This window comes from Pelodiscus sinensis, chromosome 1, assembly GCF_052426305.1.
Source record: "Pelodiscus sinensis isolate ZL-2025 chromosome 1, ASM5242630v1, whole genome shotgun sequence".
In the NCBI taxonomy this organism is placed as follows: Eukaryota; Metazoa; Chordata; order Testudines; family Trionychidae; genus Pelodiscus; species Pelodiscus sinensis.
This window is the reverse complement of record NC_143052.1, coordinates 73,989,651-74,013,952: the sequence shown is the minus strand read 5'-3', so window position 1 is coordinate 74,013,952 and position 24,302 is coordinate 73,989,651. Positions and strand designations below refer to the sequence as shown.

General features: G+C 39.4%; 1 protein-coding gene across 6 annotated transcripts in view; it reads left to right on the top strand.

Annotated features, from left to right (window-relative positions):
• The window catches only part of PPFIA2 (PPFI scaffold protein A2), a 601,388-nt gene that overhangs the window by 356,552 nt on the left and 220,534 nt on the right, over nt 1-24,302 (top strand). For all 6 annotated transcript variants that reach the window (XM_075932507.2, XM_089780129.1, XM_089780128.1 and 3 more), the window contains one exon: nt 22,385-22,459. In XM_075932507.2, coding sequence (XP_075788622.1) covers nt 22,385-22,459 — 75 coding nt within the window. The remainder of the gene's footprint in view (nt 1-22,384; nt 22,460-24,302) is intronic.

The following is a 24,302-nucleotide window of genomic DNA, read 5'->3' as shown; positions in this document are numbered from 1 at the left end:
ATATGTAGTAGCTTCCCTTAGCTGTCGGTTAGCTTTAGACTGTGTCGTAGTTTGCATAATGAAGTATTGTTAGTCATATCCTTTGTAGATTAGTAGGGCTTATGGTATTCAGAAGACTGAAAACATATAAGTGATAGGGGAGTTCTGCCACATAGTCATTTTTAGCATTTAGTTGTATAATAAACTACAATTCATAAAAACAGCTGCTTGTTTAAAACCATACATATTATATAAGTGGTAGATGTGGTATATCTAAACTTTACTAAGACATTTGATACAGGCTGTCATGAGCTTTTCATCAATAAACTGGGAAAACGCAACCTAGATGGAGCTACTATAAGATGAGTGCATAACTGGTTGGATAAAAATTCCCAAACAATAGTTATCAGTAGTTCAGTCGGGCTGGAAGGGCATAATGAGTTGGAATTCCTCAGGAATCGGTTTTAGGGTCAGTTCTGTTCGATATCTTCATCAATTGTTTAGATAATGGAATAGAGAGTATGCTTATAAAGTTTGTGGATGATACCATGCTGGGAGAGGTTGCAAGTGTTTTGAAGAATAGGATTATAATTCAAAATGACCTAGACAAACTGGAGAAATGGTCTGAGATAAATAAGACAAAATTTAATAAGGGCAAATGCAAAGTACCGCAGTTAGGAAGAAACAATCAATTGCATACAAACAAAATGGGACATGACTACCTAGGAAGGAGTATTGCAGAAAGGGATCTAGGAGTCATAGTGGACTAGAATGTAAGTCAATAGTGTGACACTGTTGCAAAAAAAGCAAGCATCATTCTGGGACACATTAATAGGAGTGTTGTAAGCAAAACATGAGAAGCAATTCTTCCCTTCTACTTTGTGCTGATTAGGCCTCAACCTGAAGTATCTGGTTGCCACATTTCAGGAAAGATATGAACAAATTGGAGAAGGTCCAGAGAAGAGCAACAAAAATGATCAAATGTCTAGAAAACATGTCCTATGATGGAAGATTGAAAGCCCTGGAAAAGAAAATACTGAGTGGAGATATAACCGCTTTCAAGTACAGGCAGTCCCCGGGTTACATGGATCCGATTTACATCGGATCCCTACTTACAAATGGGGTGAGGCAACCCCGCACTCGCTGCTTCCTCCCAGCAGACCAGGGAGACGTGAAGCTAGGGCCCCCCCTCAGCAGACCAGGGAGACGCGGAGCAGCTTTTCTCAGCAGACACCTCAGCTTGAGAATAAAGGACTGAGGGAAGTGAGGTGTGGGAGAATAAAACTGAGCTCTGGAGAAATGTTTGGCTAGAGTTTCCCCTACAATATGTACCAGTTCCGACTTACATACAAATTCAACTTAAGAACAAACCTACAGTCCCTATCTTGTACGTAACCCGGGGACCGCCTGTATCTAAAAGGTTGTTATAGGGATGGGAGGCGAAAAATTATTCTCTTTAACTCCTGATGATAGGACAAGAAACAATGAGCTTATATTTCAGCAAGGGAGATTTAGGTTGGACATTAGCCAAAAATTCCTGTCAGAGTAGTTAACAATTGGAATAAATTGCCTAAGGAGTTTGTGGAGTCTCCATCATTGCAAATTTTTAAGAGAAGTTTAGACAAACATCCTGTTAAGGATGGTCCAGATAGTGTTTGGTTCTGCCATGAGTGGAGCACTTGATGCACCACTTGAGATTTCTTCCAGTTCAATGATTCTGTGATTTTTATTTACAGAAAGTCAGCCAACACATATATATTTCATGAGGTTAATATATAAAGAACTTCAGCTACACAACACAGATGAAGACAGTAGGTCTTATTTTGAGCTTAAATTACAGCAAGAGAGATTTAGGTTCGACATTAGGAAAAACTTCCAACCTCTGCCACTACAATAAGCACTATAATACACAGATCAGGGAGGCTGGGGAATCACTATCATTGGAGATTTTTAAGAGGAGGTTAGTGTCGGGAATTGTTTCAATCAGCATTTCTCAAATGCGGCCACAGCCTCATGGGCAGAGAGTGAAGGGGGGGGGGGGGAAAGGAGGGGAAAGGGAGGCTCCAGTTGTTGGGCCTTGGGGTCTGGCTCTGGACCCTGGCCATAAGTGCCAGCCCTTACTCTCTGTATCAGCCTTCCTCCCTTCTCCCCCAAATCTCCCTGCCCTTCCAGAACTTAATTTGTCCTCTGGCTTGCCACCAGGTCTGAGTAAAATTGCTGTGAAAATTGGTATTTGTATCCTTGTTAATATGGTATTATTTTTCACAGCCTCACAGCTAGGTACAAGTTGGACCTCCCTGGTCTGCCACTCTTAGGACGTGACCAGTCCCAGACAAGTGAGTTTTCTGGATGAGGGGAGATCTCTGAGGGGAGGCACCAGCCTCCCCAATGGGCTTCTCTCCCCAGCCTCCCAACCCTGCAAACTGTAGCAGCCCTGCTGACACTCCTGGTCCTGTGAGCTGATGCAGTCCCACTGGAGTTCCTGGTGGCCCTGCTGACCTCGCAACTGCCAGCTTCCCTGCCCCCCAAGCTCTACCCCTGCCCATCAGCTTCTCTGTCCCACCAGCTGTGGGTTCTGGTGCCCAGCAGGCTCAGCTGCCCCACTGGCATATCCAACTGGCTCTGCTCTGCCACTGGGATACTCTAGTCCCACAACAGCCGTGATCCTTCTGGATGTTACCAGACCAAAGAGTCCCAGACCCATAGAGGTTTAATGTGTAATAAGTCTGATGTGAAAACTGGTATTAAAAAAACGTAGAAATGTTACTTTTAGTGACAGCAGATTTACTAGCTAACAAGTCTTTAAAAAAAAGCAACAGAAACATCTACTAAAAAGACAAGAATGTGCCAAGCACCTTATTTCTGTTTCTGTTCTGTTTAGGTCCAATAAAGAATATAGACAACTATAGATTATATTTTTATCACTGACTCTGTAAAAAACCAACTATGTACAGGTTGGAACTCCCTAGTTCATCACCCTCAGGACCTAAATGGTCCCAGATGAGGGATTTTGCCAGACCAGGGAAAGTCATATCTGGTTCCCCTGATACTGGCTCCCCCCAGCTCTGGGCCAGCTCTCAGCCTCCTTGCCAGCGCTCCCTTGCCGCCAACCTTGATGCCCTGTCAGTCCCCGTACCTCTTTCTCTGCTATGCTGGGCAGCCCAGCTCCCTGTGCACCAGCCTCTTGGCCCAGTGGGGCAGCACCGCTGTGGAGTGTTGAGCTCCTGCCCTCACCAGGCAGCACTGCTGGGTTTTACCTGACTGCCTAGTTGCAGTGTGGTGTGTAGCCCAGCAGCGGTACAAGGTTACAGTAGTGTAAGAGCCCTCCATCGGGACTCCCTGGTCCTAGAATGTCCATGGCCTTGCCGGATGATGGATGTGGCCAGACCACGGAGACTTGGATTGCTAGGAGTCTGACTAATAAGATGGGTGAACTAGAGTACCTCGTATTAAATGAGAAGATTGACATAATAGGCATCACCAAAACCTGTTGGAATGAGGAAAATCTGTGGGACACAATCATACCGGGATATAAAATATATCAAAAGGATAGAGCAGGCTGGGTGGGTGGTGGAGTGGCACTGTATGTGAAAGATAATGTAGAATCAAACGAAATAAAAATATTAAGTGAATCAACATGTTCAATAGAATTGCTATGGATAGTAATTCCATGCTCCAATAATAAGAAATTAGCAGTAGGGATATATTACCGACCACCTGACCAGGACAGCGATACTGACATTGCTAAGGGAGATTAGAGAGGCTACCAAAATAAAGAACTCTGTAATAATGGGGGATTTTAATTACCCCCATATTGACTGGATCCATGTCACCTCAGGAAGAGAAGCAGAGATACAATTTCTCAATGGCTTAAATGACTGCTTCTTGGAGCAGCTGGTACAGGAACCCACAAGGGGAGAGGCAATTCTCGATTTAGTCCTGAGTGGAGTGCAGGATCAGGTCCAGGATATAACCGTTAGAGGACCGCTTGGGAATAGTGACCATAATATAATAACATTCAACACTCCTGTGGTGGGAAGAACACCTCAGCAGTCCAGCACCCTGGCATTTAATTTCAAAAAGGGGAATTACACAAAAACGAGGAGGTTTGTTAAACAGAAATTAAAAGGCACAGTGACTAGAGCCAAATCCCTGAAAGCTGCATGGAAACTTTTTAAAGACACCATAATAGAGGCCCAACTTAAATGTATACCCCAAATTAAAAAGCATAGCAAGAGACCTAAAAAAGAGTCACCATGGCTTAACCACCATGTAAAAGAAGCAGTGAGGGACAAAAAGGTATCTTTTAAGAAGTGGAAGTCCAATCCTAGTGAGATAAATAGAAAGGAACATAAACACTGTCAAATCAAGTGTAAAAATGTAGTAAGAAAAGCAAAAAAAGATTTTGAGGAACAGCTAGCCAAAAACTCCAAAAGAAATAACAAAATGTTTTTTAAGTACATTAGAAGCAGGAAGCCTGCTAAAAAACCTGTGGGTCCCCTAGATGATCGAGCTATAAAAGGAGAAATCCAGGATGATAAAGCCATTGCAGAGAAACTATATGATTTCTTTGCTTCATTCGTCACGGCTGAGGACGTTGGGGAGATTCCTGAATCTGCACCGTCCTTTGTGGGTGATGAATCTGAGGAACTGTCCTGGATTGAAGTGTCATTAGAGGAGGTTTTAGAACAAATAGAAAAACTTAATGTTAACAAATCTCTGGGACCGGATGGCATTCATCCAAGGGTTCTAAAAGAACTGAAATGGGAAATTGCTGAGCTATTATCTGTGGTTTGTAACCTATCCTTTAAATCGGCTTCTATACTTAATGACTGGAAGGTAGCCAACGTGACACCAATATTTAAAAAGGGCTGTAGGGACGATCCTGGAAATTACAGACCGGTAAGTCTAACTTCAGTTCCGGGCAAATTAGTCGAAAAAATTGTAAAGAATAAAATTGTGAAGCATGTAGAAGAACATAATTTGTTGGACAAAAGTCAACATGGTTTCTGTAAAGGGAAATCCTGTCTTATTAATCTGTTAGAGTTCTTTGAAGGGGTTAACAAACATGCGGACAAGGGGGATCCAGTAGATATAGTATACTTAGATTTTCAGAAAGCCTTTGACAAGGTCCCTCACCAAAGGCTCTTGTGTAAATTACATGGCCATGGGATAAGAGGGAAGGTCCTTTCTTGGATTGAGAACTTGTTAAAAGACAGGAAACAAAGGGTAGGAATAAATGGTAAATTTTCAGAGTGGAGATGGGTAACTAGTGGTGTACCCCAAGGGTCAGTCCTGGGACCAATCCTTTTCAACTTATTCATAAATGATCTGGAGAAAAGGGTAAGCAGTGAGGTAGTAAAGTTTGCAGATGATACAAAACTGTTTAGGATAGTCAAGACAGAAGCAGACTGTGAGGGACTCCAAAAAGATCTCACCAAACTGAGTGATTGGCAACAAAATGGCAAATGAAATGTAATGTGGATAAGTGTAAAGTAATGCTCATCGGGAAAAATAACCCCCACTATACGTACAGTATGATGGGGGCTAATTTGGCTACGACAGATCAGGAAAGAGATCTTGGAGTTATCGTGGACAGTTCTCTGAAAACTTCCACGCAGTGTGCAGCGGCGGTCAAAAAGGCAAATAGGATGCTAGGAATTATTAGGAAAGGGATAGAAAATAAGACACAAAATATCTTACTGCCCCTGTATAAAACTATGGTACGCCCACATCTTGAATACTGTCTACAGATGTGGTCTCCTCACCTCAAAAAAGATATTTTGGCCTTGGAAAGGGTTCAGAAAAGGGCAACTAAAATGATTAGAGGTTTGGAACGGGTCCCATATGAGGAGAGGTTAAAGCGACTGGGACTTTTCAGTTTAGAAAAGAGGAGACTGAGGGGGGATATGGTAGAGGTCTATAAAATCATGAGTGGTGTGGAGAGGGCCGATAAAGAAAAGTTAGTTATTAGTTCCCTAAATAGAAGAACTAGAGGACACCAAATGAAATTAATGGGGAGCAGGTTTAAAACTAATAAAAGAAAGTTCTTCTTCACACAGCGTGTAGTCAACCTGTGGAACTCCTTGCCAGAGGAGGCTGTGAAGGCTAGGACTATAATAGAGTTTAAAGAGAAGCTAGATAATTTCATGGAGGTTAGGTCCATAAAAGGCTATTAACCAGGGGATAAAATGGTGTCCTTGGCCTCTGTCTGTCAGAGGCTGGAGAGGGATGGCAGGAGACAAATCGCTTGATCATTGTCTTCGGTCCACCCTTTCTGGGGCACCTGGTGCTGGCCACTGTCGGTAGACAGGATACTGGACCAGATGGACCTTTGGTCTGACCCAGTACGGCCGTTCTTATGTTATGTTATGTTATCTTATGTTATGTTATGGATTACAGAGGTTCAACCTGCACACAAATTGCAGTGATTTGGACATGTATATGTAGATTTTTTTCCCCCTAAACTCAAGTAAGTATTTTAAGAAAAATTGCCAGAGCAAAACCCGGCATGAGTAGTTGGATGCATTCTCAGGCCACCAAAAATACTGGTGAGTGAACCTCTGTTCTAGATAATACCTAGTCCTGCCTTGAATGCTGGAGATTGGACTAGAAAACTTCTCAGGGTCTCTTCAAATTCCATGATTTTGTGCTTCCAGACCCTTTACCTAGACCTACCCCTTTTCCAAGCGGGTAATGTTTCTACATCCACTTTGTCAGGACTTCAAGTTAGGTCATGTCATTTTAATAAATAAAAAAGTTCTGACTTGCCTACAGCTGAATCTTACCAGTTCTGGGCCTTGGACAGATCTAATTTGAAAGGAGGTGGGAATTCCACATTTGGGGCAGAGAAAAAGGTAACACTTGTGTAAGAGACTGGTTGGTTGGTTGGTTGGTTGGTTGGTTTTAAAAGAATGATTGCTGATTCAAGCTATACAGAGGTATGGAACGTTAGGATTTGTCTGTGAGAGACATTCATTTTATGTCAATGCAGAGTGTGATTCTACAGCCTGCTAGCTTACCATACAATAACATCAAGTGCAGACCCGGCTACAGTGCACTAAAAGCTCCACATTGCAGTGTGGTATACTCCCCATTTCAAAAAGTTGTACAGAACATTTAGGGCATTGTAACAAGGATGAGTTAGCACTCAGCAAGCTAACGCTATGTAAATCTAATTTACCTGATTTGCCAAACACAAACTTGCCTTATAGATAAGCCTTTAGAACAGTTTAGGAGATATTCTGGTATTTTGACAGTTGTTTTCATCCTAAATAGGATGAAAAGTTGAAATATCAAAACTTTTCTCAAAATTAAAAGGTCAGAAAGATACACTTTGGAAATGCTTCATTTCAGCGTCAAAACAAGACATTTAAACATTCCTGAAATGCAACATTTCATTTCAGTTTGTTAACCTAAGATGAAATGTTTTGTCCCATGATGAACCACTGTAGCTCAACAGCAGGTAAAGGCTGTGGTTCATCATTGGAGAAATAATCTGACTCAGAAGCCAGGTCCATCAGAGGTAATGGGGTGATGAGGTATCCTCAAACCACATCACTGGCAAATCCACTCCTGTGAGGCCTTGTAGTGGCTCAGATGGATGGAAAATGTCAACCCAAAACAAAATGTTTAATTTTCATGGAAGAAAGATCTGCTGAAATAGATATTTTTTCCATTTCTTCGGAGTTCAGGAGTGCCTTTGGGCAACTTCGTTTGATCTGTCAGCTGCGACCCTTACTGAACAAACATGACTTGGCCACAGTGATCCATGCTCTTGTTACATCCCTTACTGGATTACTGTAATGCACTTTATGTGGGGCTGCCTCTAAAGAGCCTTTGGAAACTTCAACTGGTCCAGAATGCGGCTGCTCGAGTTTTAACTAACACTAATTATACGGAGTACATTATGCCAGTGCTTTGGCAGCTGCACTGGCTTCCGGTATGTTTCCGGGCACAATTTAAGGTTTTAGTTAAGACCTATAAAGCCTTACATGAGTTGGGTCCAGGGTATCTGAAGGACCGTCTTCTCCCATATGAACCTGCCTGGGGATTGAGGTCAGATGGGGAGGTTTTGCTTCGTGTTCTCCCACTTGTGGAGATAAGAATAACATCTCCGTGGAACAGGGCATTCTCAGCCTTTGCTCCCAGGCTGTGGAATTCTCTTCCTCGGCATATTCGCATGGCACCAATGCTAGCGTTGTTTCGGCATCAGGCTAAAGCCACCCTTTTATTAATGTTTGAGTCTATATGTGTGTGTTCCTCCTCTCTCTATGTTTTTAGCTGATGATATCCCTCTGAGGTCTCATATTTTAAATTTTTATATATATTTGTATTTTTTGTTTGTTTGGTCTTGTAAGCTGCCTTGAATATTTTAAATAGAAAGGCAGGGTAAAAAATATTTAAGTAAATAAATAAATAAATTTACACAAAGCTTTATTTTCAATCGGAATGTGGTAACTCAATATTTGTGAGTAGCCCCAATTATGAGGAGGTAGATTAGAAGGTAAAGGGCTAATGAGGCAATCAAAGATGCATAAAAAATGTATTTCATTTCTGTGACTTTTCACTTCATCATTACCTACATGTAAGTTGTGTATATGTGCACGTCTCTGTCTGCAGATATAGAGCTATATAAATACCAGTCCAGTTTCTCTGATCTGGCCAAGTTATAGTTGGTAAAACATTGAAGACTATAATGTTAAAATGAGCCACTACCAACATGTGCCCCATATCCTGAACTGTCCTATTATTCATTTGTAATATCAACACTCACTATTGTGTCATCTTCCAACAGATTCTACCATAGTAGTGCAATTATGTTTCACTGATGGGAGCAATGACTCCTACATACACAGTGCATCAGCCACTGAAATGCTGTTCTTGCTGTAATTGCAGTTGGTGCAAAGCCACACAACAGTATTTCAAAAGAGGGGGGAGGGGCAATTAAATAGAAAAGGATTTTTTTTCAGCTAGACTGGCTGTCAGTATCTAAGTAGGAAGTTTAACTACTGCATCAAGACTGATAACATTCTTTTGTGGAAATTGCATTGGGATTTTTAATAACTACAGGTAGTGAGGGCCTTAGTTGTACTTGTCATCTCAGAGGAGGCAGTTGCCACAACACAATATCCCCATGCATCATGCTGGGGCTATAACTTCACATTTAAAGAGAACAATGCTAATGTCTTGCCACTGACCATGTCCACAAGAACAGTTGTCAGAGCATGTGGCTATTGCTTGCAGGGCCTCTATTCCATGAACTCACTAAAGGCCAGTTCCTGCTATATCAAACTCAATAAGCAATTCCTAGTAACTATAATGGAGCATTATATTAATAACATTATTCAAAAGTTTTCAGAAATTGTTCTCCTATTGTTAGGATGAATTTTCAAGAAAGCTTAAGTGGATGAGAGAAAAATCTTTAAGCATTTCTGCATGTCGGTTAAGGAAGACATTACAACAGAATCCATTTGCACTATAGACAAAATAAACTGTAATATTGTTGTTTTTCTTCGTGTTTGTGATATTATGCAACATATTCATTTTATGTTCATTCTTATACAGTATAGCAAACTGTGATATTATTACATTTCTTAGTGACCAAAAAGTTGGAGTTTTGCTTCCAGTTCTGGATTCTTTTGATGTCAGAAGCTACAAAATGTCCTTGGTACAGTTAAAATACCACAGAAACAAACATGGAAAGCTTGATGATTTAATAGAATGTGTTTACATAACTCATTTTTTTGTGGGGAAGAGTTCTGAAATTGTTTTACAATAATGTGTTACATACTATTCGTTCTATGACCTTTTAAGCGAAGATGTCCCCCTCTCCAAAGACTTGTGGTTAGCTTATCTTCCATGCAGAACCTGCAGAAGAGAAATTTTGTTCCATGTAAATTGTCTGGTTTGGGGCTACATTCATCCTTGCATTACAAGGCCTGTGTTAAGGCAGAACAGTTAAAGGATAGCTAGGCCATGACAATTCTTATTGCTTTGTAGGTCACCAATCAAACATAGAGCTGAAGTGTCTCTAAATGCCCTCCATTTCCCAATGACAACTTAGCAAATTCATGCGAGTTAGGTCCCAAAAATGGGTTCTCACTTTTACTTTCTCAACAGGGATTTCCATGTCATGGGAAGGGACTAGCATTAGTCACAATATTAGCCATGCCAGCCTTGTTGCTATTTACAGAGGCTATTCCTCAGCCTACTCATTCCCGCTTCAGAAATGCTAAACAGACTACATTTATTGTACCCCTTGGTAAATTTTGCTTTCAAAGTTTACTTTTTGAGTTTACTAATGCACCTGAGTTTTTCTAAAGAAAGATGGTGAAACACAAATGGTATTCTAGTCTTAGTGGATATTATGATGTACGGGTTTTTCCATGGAAGAAAACAACAGAGCACTCAATGAAGTCTAAGCTTAATCAGTCAGTCTGGGCTGAAGCTAAACAAGAACATCATGCATTTTCTGCTAATCCCAAATTAAGTTTTTGGGACAGACAGTGAACAAATGTAGAAGCAGTCCTAGCCCCACAAAGTAAAAGCAATTCAATAATTGTATTCTTCAGTGAATGTATTGGAAATAAGATACATGCAAGGAATGGTAAATGGCCTTAATTGATCCAAGACTTTTCTACAGTGACAAAACCTCCGAATGAAAGTCAGGCAGAAATTGCCTTAAAAAAGGTAATATAAATTATCTCAATAGCTCCAGTTCTCAAGAATTGTGATATGAACAAATCCACAATAGTCAGCTCATATGTAAGCAGCTAGGGATATGTTTTTGCTCATATTACTAGCAGTCAGCATTATCCACAAATGAATGGAGAAGCTAATAGAGTTCTACAGACAGCCAAGGAAATTCTACAGCAGGAAGATACATTCCTTGCTCTTCTGAGTCACAGACCTTCCTTGTTATCCCACAATTGCCCATTCTGATTAAGAGCCTTTTATGATGGATCTTGTGAAAAGCTTTTTGAAAGTCCAAGTATACTATTTGCACTGAATCTCCTTTGTCCATTTGTTTGTTGACTCCTTCAGAGAATTTTTGCAAAGGCTGTGTTGACTCTTCTCCAACACATTGTGTTCATCTATGCGTCTGATAATTCTGTTCTTTACTATACTTTCAACTAATTTTCTTAGTATCAAAGTAAGAAAATTATGAAAATTACGTAGTACCAAAGTAAGAAAAGTACAAATTACAGGACTTAGTACTGTCCTGTAATTCCCAAGATAATCTTTGGTGCCTTTAAAAAAATACATAACATTAACTATCCCCCAGTCATCTGGTGCAAAGGCTAATTTAAGTACAGTATTAGGTTACATATAGTTTTTAGTTCTGAAATTTTGTATTTGAGCTCCTTCAAAATTGGTTGATGAATATAATCTGGTCCTGGTTACTTTTTATTGTTTAATATTTTAATTTGTTCCCAAACCTTCTCTAAGGACACCTCAATGTGGGAAAGCTCCTCAGATTTGTCATTTAAAAAGAATGATGGGAAAGCTCCCGCATATCTTCTGCTATGATGACTTATGCAAATAATTAATTTAGTTTCTCCACAATGACCCTGTCATCCTTGAGTGCTGCTTTAGCACCTTTATCATCCAGTGGCTGCACTGGTTGGTAGTTTTCCAACTTCTGAAGCACATTAAAATTGTTGTTAATTTTTAGCTTTTTTATCTGTTGCTTATTGCTTTTCACATTCTTTTTGGCCTGCTTACTTATGGCCTAATTTGGCCTGTCTTTACACTTGACTTGTCAGAATTTGTTCTTTTCTATATTCCTCAATATGGTTGAACTTCCAATTTTTAAAAGATTTCCCCCCCTAAAAGTCTCTTGTACTCTGTTAACCTAGCTTTGGTCCTGTTACAGCTTTTTGTGTGTGTGTGGAGGGGGTGGGTGGTGGGAGGAGTATACATATCATTTTAGCCTCTATTATGGTACTTTTAAATAATTTCCATGCAGCTTGCCAACATTTTACTGTTGTGACTGTTCCTTTTACTTTCAGTAAAAAGAAGTCTGAAAGATTCCAAACAGACCAGAGACAATTGTTGCAACTAGTGAACAGTCAGATAACGAAGCTGTTACATGTTTGGGTCATGTAATGATAAAACCAGTATGATTCAGAAACACTTAACAGACTGCTATATAGTGAACTTTAAGGATAGCATGATTTTGTAAATGTTGGTAATGTAAAACCTAAAGGGAGAAATGTAACGGAATGGTAAACTATATTATGCTCCTGTCATCTGAAGAAGTGGGTTGTTCCCACAAAAGTTCATGATACCAGCTACAAGTTTTGTTAGTCTTTAAGGTGCTGCTAGACTATTAGGCTACGTCTAGACTGCAAGCCTCTTTCGAAAGAGGCTTTTTTGAAAGAATCTTTCGAAAAAGCCTCTTTCAAAAAACAGCATCTAGACTGCAACCAGTACTTTCAAAGAAGCAAGCCACTTTTTCAAAGAGAGCACCCAGGCAGTCTGGATGCTCTCGTTCGAAAAAGCACAGTTTGCATTCAAGAGCGCCTTTTTTCGAAAGAGCACTTTCAAAAAAAGGCGTTCTTCCTCGTGAAATGAGGGAGTACTGCCGTCGAAAGAAAAGTCAGGTTCTTTCGATTTAATTTCGAAAGAACGCGGCTGTAGTCTAGACGCAGGTGAAGTTTTTTTTGAAAAAAGGCTAGACACAGCCTTAGTGGGTTTTTTAGTTTTTCCTATAGGATGTGTCTAGACTGGCAAGATTTTCCACAAAATCATCTGCTTTTGCAGAAAAACTTGCCAGCTGTCTACACTGGCCACTTGAATTTCCGGAAAAGCACTGACGATCTCATGTAAGATCGTCAGTGCTTTTCCGGAAATAATATGCTGCTCCCATTCGGGCAAAAGTCTTTTTCTAAAAGACTTTTGCGCAAAAGGGCCAGTGTAGACAGCACAGTACTGTTTTCCGCAAAAAAAGCCCTGATCGCGAAAATGGCGATCGGGGCTTTTTTGCGGAAAACCGCATCTAGGTTGGTCACAGACGCTTTTCTGCAAAAAGTGCTTTTGCGGAAAAGCAACCTGCTAATCTAGACGTGCTTTTCCGAAAATGCTTTTAATGGAAAAGTTTTCCGTTAAAAGCATTTTCGGAAAATCATGCCAGTGTAGACATAGCCATACAGTATTATACTATTCAGCCAGTAGGTGGCAACATGAGTAACATGCCTGACTAAGCTTGTAGTAACTATAGATACAGGTGTGCATTAATATGTTTTTAAAAACCCACATCTCCTTTATCTCTCTCTGGGATGGAAGTTGTTCAATCAATCCATCTCTGCTAAATGACAGTTATCTCCATGAAAATATGTGCTGTCTGAGCTTTAGCTTCCACCCAAATATCCAGACTCTCTGTGTGTAATGTTTCATATCAAGGGTGACATTGGTAGTGCAGAACCTTGCTAAATATTGCAATGGATTGTTAGAAATTAGTACAGATCCAGCCCCGAAGTTAGATTTGAAACTACTTCGACCTAGCACATAAAGGAGAGAAATACTTACAGAATTATATGGATGCCTTCAGCCCCAGAAGTTGGAGTGCCTGTCCTTTGGGGAAATAGCTTAACCAAATGTAACAAATAAATGTGGAGAGTTTTACAAAAGAAAACTCTTGTTGTTCCTAAAACATCCACTGAACAGGGAGTAATGAAGGTGTATTTTCATATTAAAAAGAAAAATGTTTATTTGCTTAATTCAGAAAAATAATTGAATTCAAAACAGGGAGTTACAGGAGTCACAAGATTTATATTGTCTCTTGCAGAGAAACACATTATACATAACTTTACCGTTCAGGAGCTCAGATCTTTACACTTACAGTAGAGATGGAAGTGAAAATTCAAACTACATTTCAATTCACTGTATATCATGTCAAAATGTGTTTTGTGTGTGTGAATGCACATATGAAAATATATATAAAAATAAAGTAAGGAATAGCTTGAAATAAATAAATGGGCAAATCAATTATGAAACCAGTTCATACATTTGTGCAACCTCAAAATTAGGTTTTTTTCCACTGATATAATCTGATATGGCTATTTCGATATTGTAGAAACACCGGGTAACAAGACCAATAACAGTAGTTTGTGTAGACCACCAGAATAAAGAACCCAAGCCAAGACAGAACACATTTTTTACTTGACTGGCTTTTCTTTTAAACATATCTCAGTTTGTAATGAAGAAATAAAATTCTGTTAATCTATTACACTAGGTTCTTAGCCACCCATTACCAATTTGGGAGTCTTGCTAGCATTATGAAATGGCAGCATTAGCTGCACTGTCAAGGTTGAAGGTAGCTTCTGATTATAAGACAAATCAAATTTTAAATCCTGCATCTTATTTCTGGATAATTTGAAAAGTCAGAAAGAGTGTGTCTAAAGTTATAGTGTTGCCCTATATTCAATCAGAATCTGACTTTGCACCCTAGCAGGATTCAGAAATGGGAAGGTAAAGGAAAGTTGCCTATGCTTTCACTTCTCAGAGGTGCAAGAGCATTTAAAATCTTCTATCTTGTCTCTTTGGAACAAAACAAACAAAAAAACCAAAATAACTCTTTGTGTGTGTGAGAGAGAGAGAGAGACTGCAACTCCAAATAGCTTGGCAAAAGAACTCTAGATTTTTTTTCTATAGAACATATTGAGGAAAAGTGTTTTTTTTGTGTGTGTTTTAGGGGAGGTCAGGGAAGGTGGTAGAGGAAGCAAATTATAAACCTATATAGAGTAGTAGGGGCTCAATACAATAGAAATAGAAAGCGGGGGTACAGGAAGGCCACTAAAAAGAAAAAGAAGTGCTGTCTCTTTCTTCAGTCAGGCCAGCAAAGAAATGACTTCCAGAAGAAGCTCCCAGTCTCAGAAATAATAAAGAAACTGACAGTGTTGTTCCTGCAGAAAGTCTTTGCTGTTTAGTGACATTATGAGAACTGTCAGACCAAGTTTCCCATTCTGCAGCCTTTGTATAACAAACAGATATAAACTTTTGGTATGCCTTTTAAAAAAGGGTAAATTTCAGAGGAAAAGAAATGTTTTAAACTGTAACTTTTTAAAGAAAGTTTTCTGAGTCAGTTTTGAAGTAAAGCTGCTAAGCTGTTCCCCCCACACAAAAACATCAATAGAAAGTTTTTATTGTCTCAGTTACAGTTGTCAAATATTATTAATTCCCTTAAGTGCTGAGCAGATACAACAGAACAGTATATGTAGATATTCTTGGAGATGAAAACAACCAATTTGCTTCAGCATGAGTCACAATCTTTTTTATTCACAGACTGGTAAGTTTTAGTCACAAAAGTGTTCATAGAAATAAAAAGCATCACAAATACTAGCACGGATAAATACTTTTAAAGCTCTTTATGGGGTGGGATTTGGAAAGGAAAGAAGGGAGGATTTGACAGAAGAGGAGAAATAAGTGAGAAACAGTTATTAGGAGTTATAGTGTGGTGGTGGTGGTGGTGATGATGATGGGCAAGCACTCATTGCCAAGTATGATGAACTTCCATAGGAGTTGTGGACCCTCAGGTGGCTGAGAGAGCCAATCCTTGAACCACAAGTTCCATTACAGTGAGGACAGATGTTTTTCTAGGTACAGCAGAAGGCTGCTGACCATGACTAGAAACCAGTCTCTCCTTCCTCCTGTGCCTCTTCTCCTCTTCAGCGTGTCGATGGGCAAATTCATAATGTAGGGAGCCCTTGCGTAGGACTTGTCTCCACTTCGAGCGATCCTGGGTGAGAGTCTCTCAAGTGTCAATGTCAGTGTTGCACTTCTTTAAGTTATCCGTTAGCCAGTCCTTATAATGCTCCCGTTGTCCTCCCACATAATGATACCCTTCTTTCAGATGAGAAAACAGATCTGTTTTGGGAGGCGATGGTCTGGCATCCGAACAGCGTGACCAGTCCAGCGAAGTTGCTGATGAGTAATCATTGCCTTAATACTGGTGGTCTTTACCTCTTCTAGAACACTGATGTTAGTGCCCCTGTCTTCCCATTTGATCTTCAAGACCTTGCAGAGGTAGCATTGGTGATACCTCTCAAAGACTTTCAAGTGATGTCTGTAGGTTGTCCAGGTTTCAGACACATACAATAGTGTTGGGAGAATGCCGGCTTGATAGACAAGAAGTTTGGTATCTGTTCGAATGTTGTGAACTTCAAAAACACTGTGCCATAAAAAAGCAAAGATACACTGACACATCTCAAACAGTGTTGAATTTCTACTTTAATATCTGCCATGGATGAAAGATAACTTCCAAGGTAGAGAAAATTATCAACATTTTCCAGTGCAACTCCATTGATTCTAATAAATCAGGTATAAGGTACCTTATCTGGGGAGGGATGATGGAGCACCTGGGTCATCTTGATGTTGAGAGTGAGACCAAGACATGCATAAACATCAGCAAATACATTGGCTGCATCTAGACTGGCAAGTTTTTCTGCAAAAGCAGCTGCTTTTGTGGAAAAACTTGCCAGCTGTCTACACTGGTCGCTTGAATTTCCACAAGAACACTGACTTCCTTGTCTGAAATCAGTACTTCTTGTGGAAATACTATGCTGCTCCCATTCGGGCAAAAGTCCTTTTGTGCAAAGCTTTTGCGCAAAAGGACCAGTGTAGACAGCTCAGATTTGTTTTGCGCGAAAAAGTCCTGATCGGTGCTTTTTTGCGCAAAAGCGCGTCTAGATTGGCACGGACGCTTTTCCGCAAAAAGTGCTTTTGTGGAAAAGCGTCCGTGCCAATCTAGATGCTCTTTTCCAAAAATGCTTTTAAAGGAAAACTTTTCCGTTAAAAGCATTTGCGGAAAATCATGCCTGTCCAGACGTAGCCATTTGAGATACCTGAAGATCTTTCTCAGAATGGGCAAAACTGCATCCTCATCAACATACTGAAGTTCCATAATAGATGTGGAAATCTTACTGTTAGCTTTCAGTAAGCCTAAACAGTTTTCCATCCATTCTGTAGATAATTTCAATGCCAGCTGGGAGCTTCTAAGCAATTAGGTCAAAGATGACTGCAATAAAGACCACAAACATGGTTCGGTGATGATATAGCCCTGTTTGACTGCTGTTTGTGCTTTGAAAGGTTCACTCTGGGAACCAGTGCTGCTCAGAACAGTTGCTTTCATGTTGTCACAAAGAAGCTTTAGAGCCTTGATGTATTTATCAGGACATCCAATATTTGAAAATACAGTCAAAAGAGCACAGCAATTAATTCACTGAGTCAAAGGCTTTAGCTAGATCAGTAAATGCCATGTACAGTGGTTGGTTTTGCTCCCGAAATTTCTCTTGCAGCTGCCATGCAATGAAGATCATATCCACAATTCTGCGACATGATTGTAAGCCACTCTGTGACTTTTGACAGGGTTTCAGGGACCCATGCCAGAATTTTGCCTGCAGCAGCAAGAAGAGAGATACCACAATAGATTCCACAGTCCACTTTATCCCCTTTCCTTAAAGAGGGTTGCAATCAAGGCATCCCTCATTTCATTTGGTATCTCTGCCTTTATCCAGATTTTAAGGTTAAGCAGGCTAAGCTGCGAAATTAACTCAAGTCCACCGTCTTTATAGATTTCAACAGGGCTCCCATCTGGACCCGCTGCCTTGTTCTGCATCTGCTTGAAAGCATCATATACCTCATGCAAATTGGGAGAGTCTCTAGTCTCATTCCTAGAAGGTTATTGGGGGATTTGCTCAAGAACTTCATCTGTAACCATGGAGTTACAATTCAGAAGATCTTCAAAATGTTCTTTCCAGCAAAAATTAATGGCTTCATTGTCCTTCAAAAGTATGGTTCCATCCTTAGAGCGAAGGGGGTTCATGCCATGACAAGCTGGCCCATAAACAGACTTAATGGCACTAAACAACCACATGTATTATGGGTGTCCACAAAATGTAGGGATTCTTGCATTTCTCAGTCCACCATCTGTTGCCGAGTTCTCTGTTTTTATATTAGACTTCCACACTCACCTTAGCATGGGCTTCTCTCTTTGTATTACAATGTATATAATTCTGCCAAGCACAAAATACCATTCTCTTCTCATTGATGAGTTGCTTGATTTCAGCGTCATTCTCATCAAACCAGTCCTGATGCTGTCTGGTTTGGTAGCCTATGGTTTCCTCACAGGTATTGATGATTACTGCTTTCAACTGACTCCAATGTTCCTCATTTTCTTCCAGATACTCTGATGGAAGCTTTTCTTCTAAGACATACTTAATGGGGTCCTTAATTGAGTCCTTTGGATCTTGAACCTTTCAGCTAGTGCCTGATTTGTTGCCTCCATTTGGGGGCTATCTTAATTCGTGGTATGGTAGGTGGTGTATAACTTACCTCCAGGAATGCCAGAAAGAGATTGACCAGATGTCATTGAAAGGTCAGTGATATTCCTGGTTCTTTTTGTGGCACTTCAAAGCTAATGGTGTGCCTGGTCATCTGGTGATTGGAATGCACTCAGGCAGAGAGGAGAGAGAATAAATTTTCAGAATCATTTGTTGCACCTCATAGGAAAAGTGTCACCTAGAGGTGTATCTTCTGGTGTGCTCTGATAAACCACCCACTGCACGTTTATATGACTGTATAAATGTGTAACAATTAAAGGTATTAGGGAAACATCACTGATAGACTAAATATTGTTTATGACAGAAGCTTACTGTTGAATTCTGTACAGAATATAGCAGCGTGTTGTTTATCATCAGCATTCTTTAGTAGAACACGAATGACCAATGTCAGTTCCTTACTCAGTTTTAAGACTGTCCCCTCTCAATTTGCTATTGAAATCAGTGGTTGGTTGTATAAGGAAGCAATACACATCAATTCAGGAAATAACCCAGGTTAGAAGGTTAAACATTTATCCGCTAGGTCCTGGGCCACATCTAAGCACTGTTGCTTCTATGACATACAACAGTCAGGGGCTCTGGGCACTATAGCCACATCAGAGACTAGTTTGCATCTTAAAAGGGGAAGTTTCTCTCAATTCAAGAGATCTGTATAATGTTTTCATGACTGCCCCAGGTTCTCCCTATTCTCATTGTTGGAGTCACAGACTGCTCGCAGCCTCACTGGCTGACACATATTTGGCATTCCCACATTGAAGAACAATTATAACATTATGGTTGTGGGGTCAGGTAGTGGGATTCTTCCTGGGCAATTTAACAGTCAGGTGTGGAAAGATTCTGTGTGAGGAAGAGTTGGAAAGACTCTGGACTTGACCCTATTCTCTTAGGAGATTCTGTCTGTCTTTCTGTCTCTCTCTCTCTCTGTCTATATCTATCAGATATCTATGGGTATGTCTACACGACCCCGCTAGTTCGAACTAGCGGGGTAATGTAGGCATACCGCACTTGTAAATGAAGCCCGGGATTTGAATTTCCCGGGCTTCATTTGCATAAGCGGGGAGCCGCCATTTTTAAAACCCCACTGGTTCAAACCCCGTGCAGCGCGGCTACACGGGGCTCGAACTAGGTAGTTCGGACTAGGATTCCTACTCCGAACTACCGGTACTCCTCGTGGTTTTAAAAATAGGAATCCTAGTCCGAACTACCTAGTTCGAGTCCCATGTAGCCGCGCTGCACGGGGTTCGAACCAGCGGGGTTTTAAAAATGGCGGCTCCCCGCTTATGCAAATGAAGCCCGGGAAATTCAAATCCCGAGCTTCATTTGCAAGTGCGGTTGCCTACATTACTCTCCTAGTTCGAACTAGCGGGGTAGTGTAGACATACCCTATGAAAGGAAGGAAATTGACACCCTTTTCAGTTTAATCAAACTCCCACTGGCAGCCCTACCTTTACTGCTGTCATATGGTCTACGGTGAGGAATCGGGATGTGACTTGACTAGAGTAGTTCAGTAAATTGCTTATTCATGCAAATTCCCTGCCCCATTTCCCTCAGTGATCGTATTCTCACAAATCATTTGGTCCCCCTCATTCATCCATTGAGTCTAGGGTCTATTATCTCCAGGATTAGTCAGCCTTGCATGCACTAACATACTTGGTTTTCTGAGATTTATTATGCCTCACAGTTCCATATGAATAAGGGTTGGGATTCAGTCTGATAGTATTGCACTGTACAGAATTTAGGAGGTAAATTTTCAGATCCCAGTCTCCAGCTGTGTATATTATTCAAGTGGGTTTTATACTTTGGAATTCTAGCACCATTCAAACTCCACATGTAATTGTTAGAATTTTGTTAAAGCATACCAACAGGTGTTTATACCTGTAGAGAGTATGTGCTTGTATGTGTTTGTAATTCTGTCTTGTGGCAGTCTTATGAAAGTTTACCCTTAAATATGAATAAATGTTTATAATTGACTATTATAGGTATTTTAGTCATTTGAATAAATTATATGAACATACATAGCGTCTTCTTACTGCAATTAAACTTTTTTCTTTTTTTACTAAAACTGTATGCTCATATATTTTATGCAAATTAACTAAAACAAATAGTGTTTTGAAAGCAACAACTGGTTTAAGATATACACTAGTCTTACATAATATTTTATTTCATCTAAGCCAGAGTAAATTGCCACAAAGTTTACTTTATATATTATTTACTATAGAGACACTTTTGGAATAAATTTCCTTTAAGATGTTACTTTCAGCTCTCTCAACTTAATTTCAGCATTTGATTTGAATAAAAGCATGATTTAATAAGTGTATGCATTGCAGTACAGTGTTGTACATAACGATTAAAGGTCTAGAGAACATGACCTCTGAAGGAAGGCTGAAAGAATTGCGCTTGTTTAGTTTGGAAAGGAGAAGACTGAGAGGGGACATGATAGTGGTTTTCAGGTATCTAAAAGGGTGTCATAGGAGGAGGGAGAAAAATTGTTTTCCTTAGCCTCTGAAGATAGGACAAGAAGCAATGGGCTTAAACTGCAGCAATGGATGTTTAGGTTGAACACGAGGAAAAAGTTCCTAACTGTCAGGGTTGTGAAACACTGCAATTACTTAGGGAGGTTGTGGAATCTCCATCTGCAGATATTTAAGAGCAAATTAGATAGGTATCTATCAGGGATGGTCTAGACAGTACTGGATCCTGCCATGAGGGCAGGGGACTGAACTCGACCTCTTGAGGTACCTTCCAGTTCTAGTGTCCTATGATAAGGAACTTCAATAGTGTACTAATATGTACCATTTTTCATGTTAGCTATATATTATTAGTTCTTGTGAATGCGATAGTGTTAGGTATGTATTATAAGTATTTACAGACTTCCATTTTTATCCATAAGGACAGCAGGAATCAATAGAGAATTATTTCCCCCCAGTTTCTTAAATGATTAGAATTTATTTCATTACCTATGGATATGGTGTAAGTGTTTAAACAAATAGAAGTTACTATGCATTCAGTTGTATAGGAAAAAAACACATCAATTTCTTGTTTAGATTTTGATCTTTTTTTGTGAGCCATAGACAGTATTAAGGGGGAAACCCAGTAAATAGAAGATAATGTCTTCTCTCATATATAAAAAAAACCCTCTCATTTATTATAAATAGAGCATTAGATTTTTGTGTATAAGAAATATATCTTGTAGATTCTTAATAATTGTTTTTCAGAAAGATCAAATAAAGTGAATGACTTTACTAACAAGAATTAACCTGATCAGTTAAAATGGTGCTGCAAATAACTTTTTCAATGAGTTTGGTAAATTAAGTTAGTATTAAGTTATTTTTCACACAGTGGACTTAAATGTATTTTCTGGAGTTCTTTTCCATACTTTTCCTCTGGGAATGTTCCAAAAAAATCTTATAATTAGGGCGTATCTAGACTACGCTAGACTTTCAAAAGAAGATATGCAAATTCCATAGGAATTTGCATGTCTTCTTTCGAGCTCACTTTCGAAAGAGGCACTTTCAAAAGTGAAAGTAATTAAGATGCAAGTTTGTCAGTGAACTCTCCCATTTGTCGACAAGCCGCTTTTCCTTAAAAAATGAGATTTACATGGCTTCTCAACAAACGGGAGGGTTCACCAACAAAATCATGTCTTAACTACTTTCACTTTCAAAAGTGCCGCTTTCGAAAGTGAGCTTGAAAGAAGATATTCAAATTCCCATGGAATTTGCATATCCTCTTTCGAAAGTCTAGCGTAGTCTAGATATGCCCTTAGTGTCTAATGCAATGTTAGAAGGGTTGTATTTACTGTATATTTCATAGTTTTAAAAGGAAATTGTGTAGTGGCAGTAATTATGTTTTAAAGGTTGGAACCCAATGCCCACATTTGTGGATTCACTCCTCTCAGAGTCAGGTTTAAAAAGCCTTTTTATTTAATGTCTCTTTCATGAGTGTTCAGGACATGATGCACATATCTGCAAACAGACCTGCAGATTATACTGTAGCATTTTTTGGCAGATTATATAAACCTGATAGAAATCACGTTACTGCACATATTTTGGTTTTTCTTCTAGGTAAGGGAACGACTGAGGGTTTCTTTAGAAAGAGTCTCTGCACTGGAAGAAGAACTAGCTGCTGCTAACCAGGAGGTAACATAAAACACTTTATCCCCCTTTGAGGTCCAGTTTTTCTAATATTCTGTCCCTTGTGTTTCTCATCACTGTTATTGACGATGTCACAAAACAATACATTGTATTCTGTATAGGCTACTGTCCAAAGCCCATGGAAAGTGGTTGTTGTATTAATAAAATCTTTGATTCCTGCAGATCTGTGATTGTGAGCAGATTAAAAAAACAAGGGCTAGTGGCAGATTCCAAAATGTTCTTTCACTTACAAGACCTGGAAAAGGCATGAGGCAATAGATATGCATCAGATTGTAAGCAATATAATAACACAATTGCTAATTCGGAGTTTATATCAGATATTGCTATAAAGTTAGGGACCTGCGAACTCAACAGTATGGTCAGAATTATAAAATAACTATATCCTGGGAATGGCTTACATACAGAAAAGTTAAAATTGCTACATAGCATATTTTTTCTGTGTGCATATTAACATATAGGGGACTCACATCAAATCCTATGCCTATTATACAAGAATGAGGATTACAGGCTTGGCTCGGATATTATATTATACCTTGTTGTTAATTATATATATAGTCTAATCCAAGTGTATAAAGTTCAACAGAAGTATTTTTGTTGACAGCTACTGGCTTAGGACCAGGCCTGTAGTCAATCATCTCAGTATCTAGCTGTTTTGGGGAGATTAGTTATACTCTTCAGTCTTTGCCAGTCAGACACAAGGGAATTCTAATGCAATGACAGCTTGAAAGCCTAAGAAAAAGCACTGTAGTTCTTGATTTGCCTTCCGAAGCTGGTATATATGAAAAATAATATATGTACTTTGGTTGTTTCTTGCTGTACAATCTACAAATGAGTAATAGGCATATTATCTGTAACAAAATTTTAACTATTTGTAGAGCAAGTATCCAAACCTCTGCAACAAGCTCGTGTTTGACTTAATTCTTTCTCACTGAGTGCTGCTTATGTGATTATTTGAACGACTTTGGTATCACCTATTGTTATCATTTACCTGACATTCATCACAGTAGCATCTGGGTACCTTACAAAGCTCACATTTTAACATCCAGGAGTTCAGTAAGATAGCTCTATGTTTTGTCTCCCTGGATGCTTGTGTGTTTATTTTTCTATTAAATGAGAACTGAATCAATGTAGAGGGCACAGGCAAAGAGGTTCATCTTGCAACTTTTTCTAAAAGTGGCAAAGTTTGTACTTAATTATCTCCACAAGAAGTAAATTACAGACCCACTTGAGTTTGCTACTAAAATGATCTTCAGTCCCAGTCCTAGCAAGTTGGATAAACCTGATCTACTGTAAAGGACAAAACACAGAATCAGTTGCTTCTGATATTTATATGTTGGCCAATAAACTCTCTACTGTGGCAAGAAAGTGACTCGTACAACACTGGACAAAATCAGCTTCCAGGCTAGAGAAATAAGCAACTGACCATTCACTGGTAAAATTTAATCTGGGTAGTTCTTAGAAGCATTTTTCTAAAGCAAGATCAATCTGAGTAGAAAAGGCGTAAGTATGGGGAAGGAAAAAGAATGCAGGGATAATACATATTCAGATTACAATGAATTGGAATTGAGGATAGTGGAAAGACTTTTTTTGCCCACCATCCTTAAAAACGTTATACAAACTTACATTATGTCTAATGTTGAAACCATGTAAAAGGACATTAATCAGCATAGCCTGACAAGATCTTTTACACAACATGAGTATTGATATTTAAGTTTCTTTCAAAGTATTGCCTTTTATAGCTCAAAACTGAAAATGCATTACACAATAATAACAAGAGTTTGGCAAGGAGATATACAGAAGGGAATTGATGAATTACATCCAGTGCATA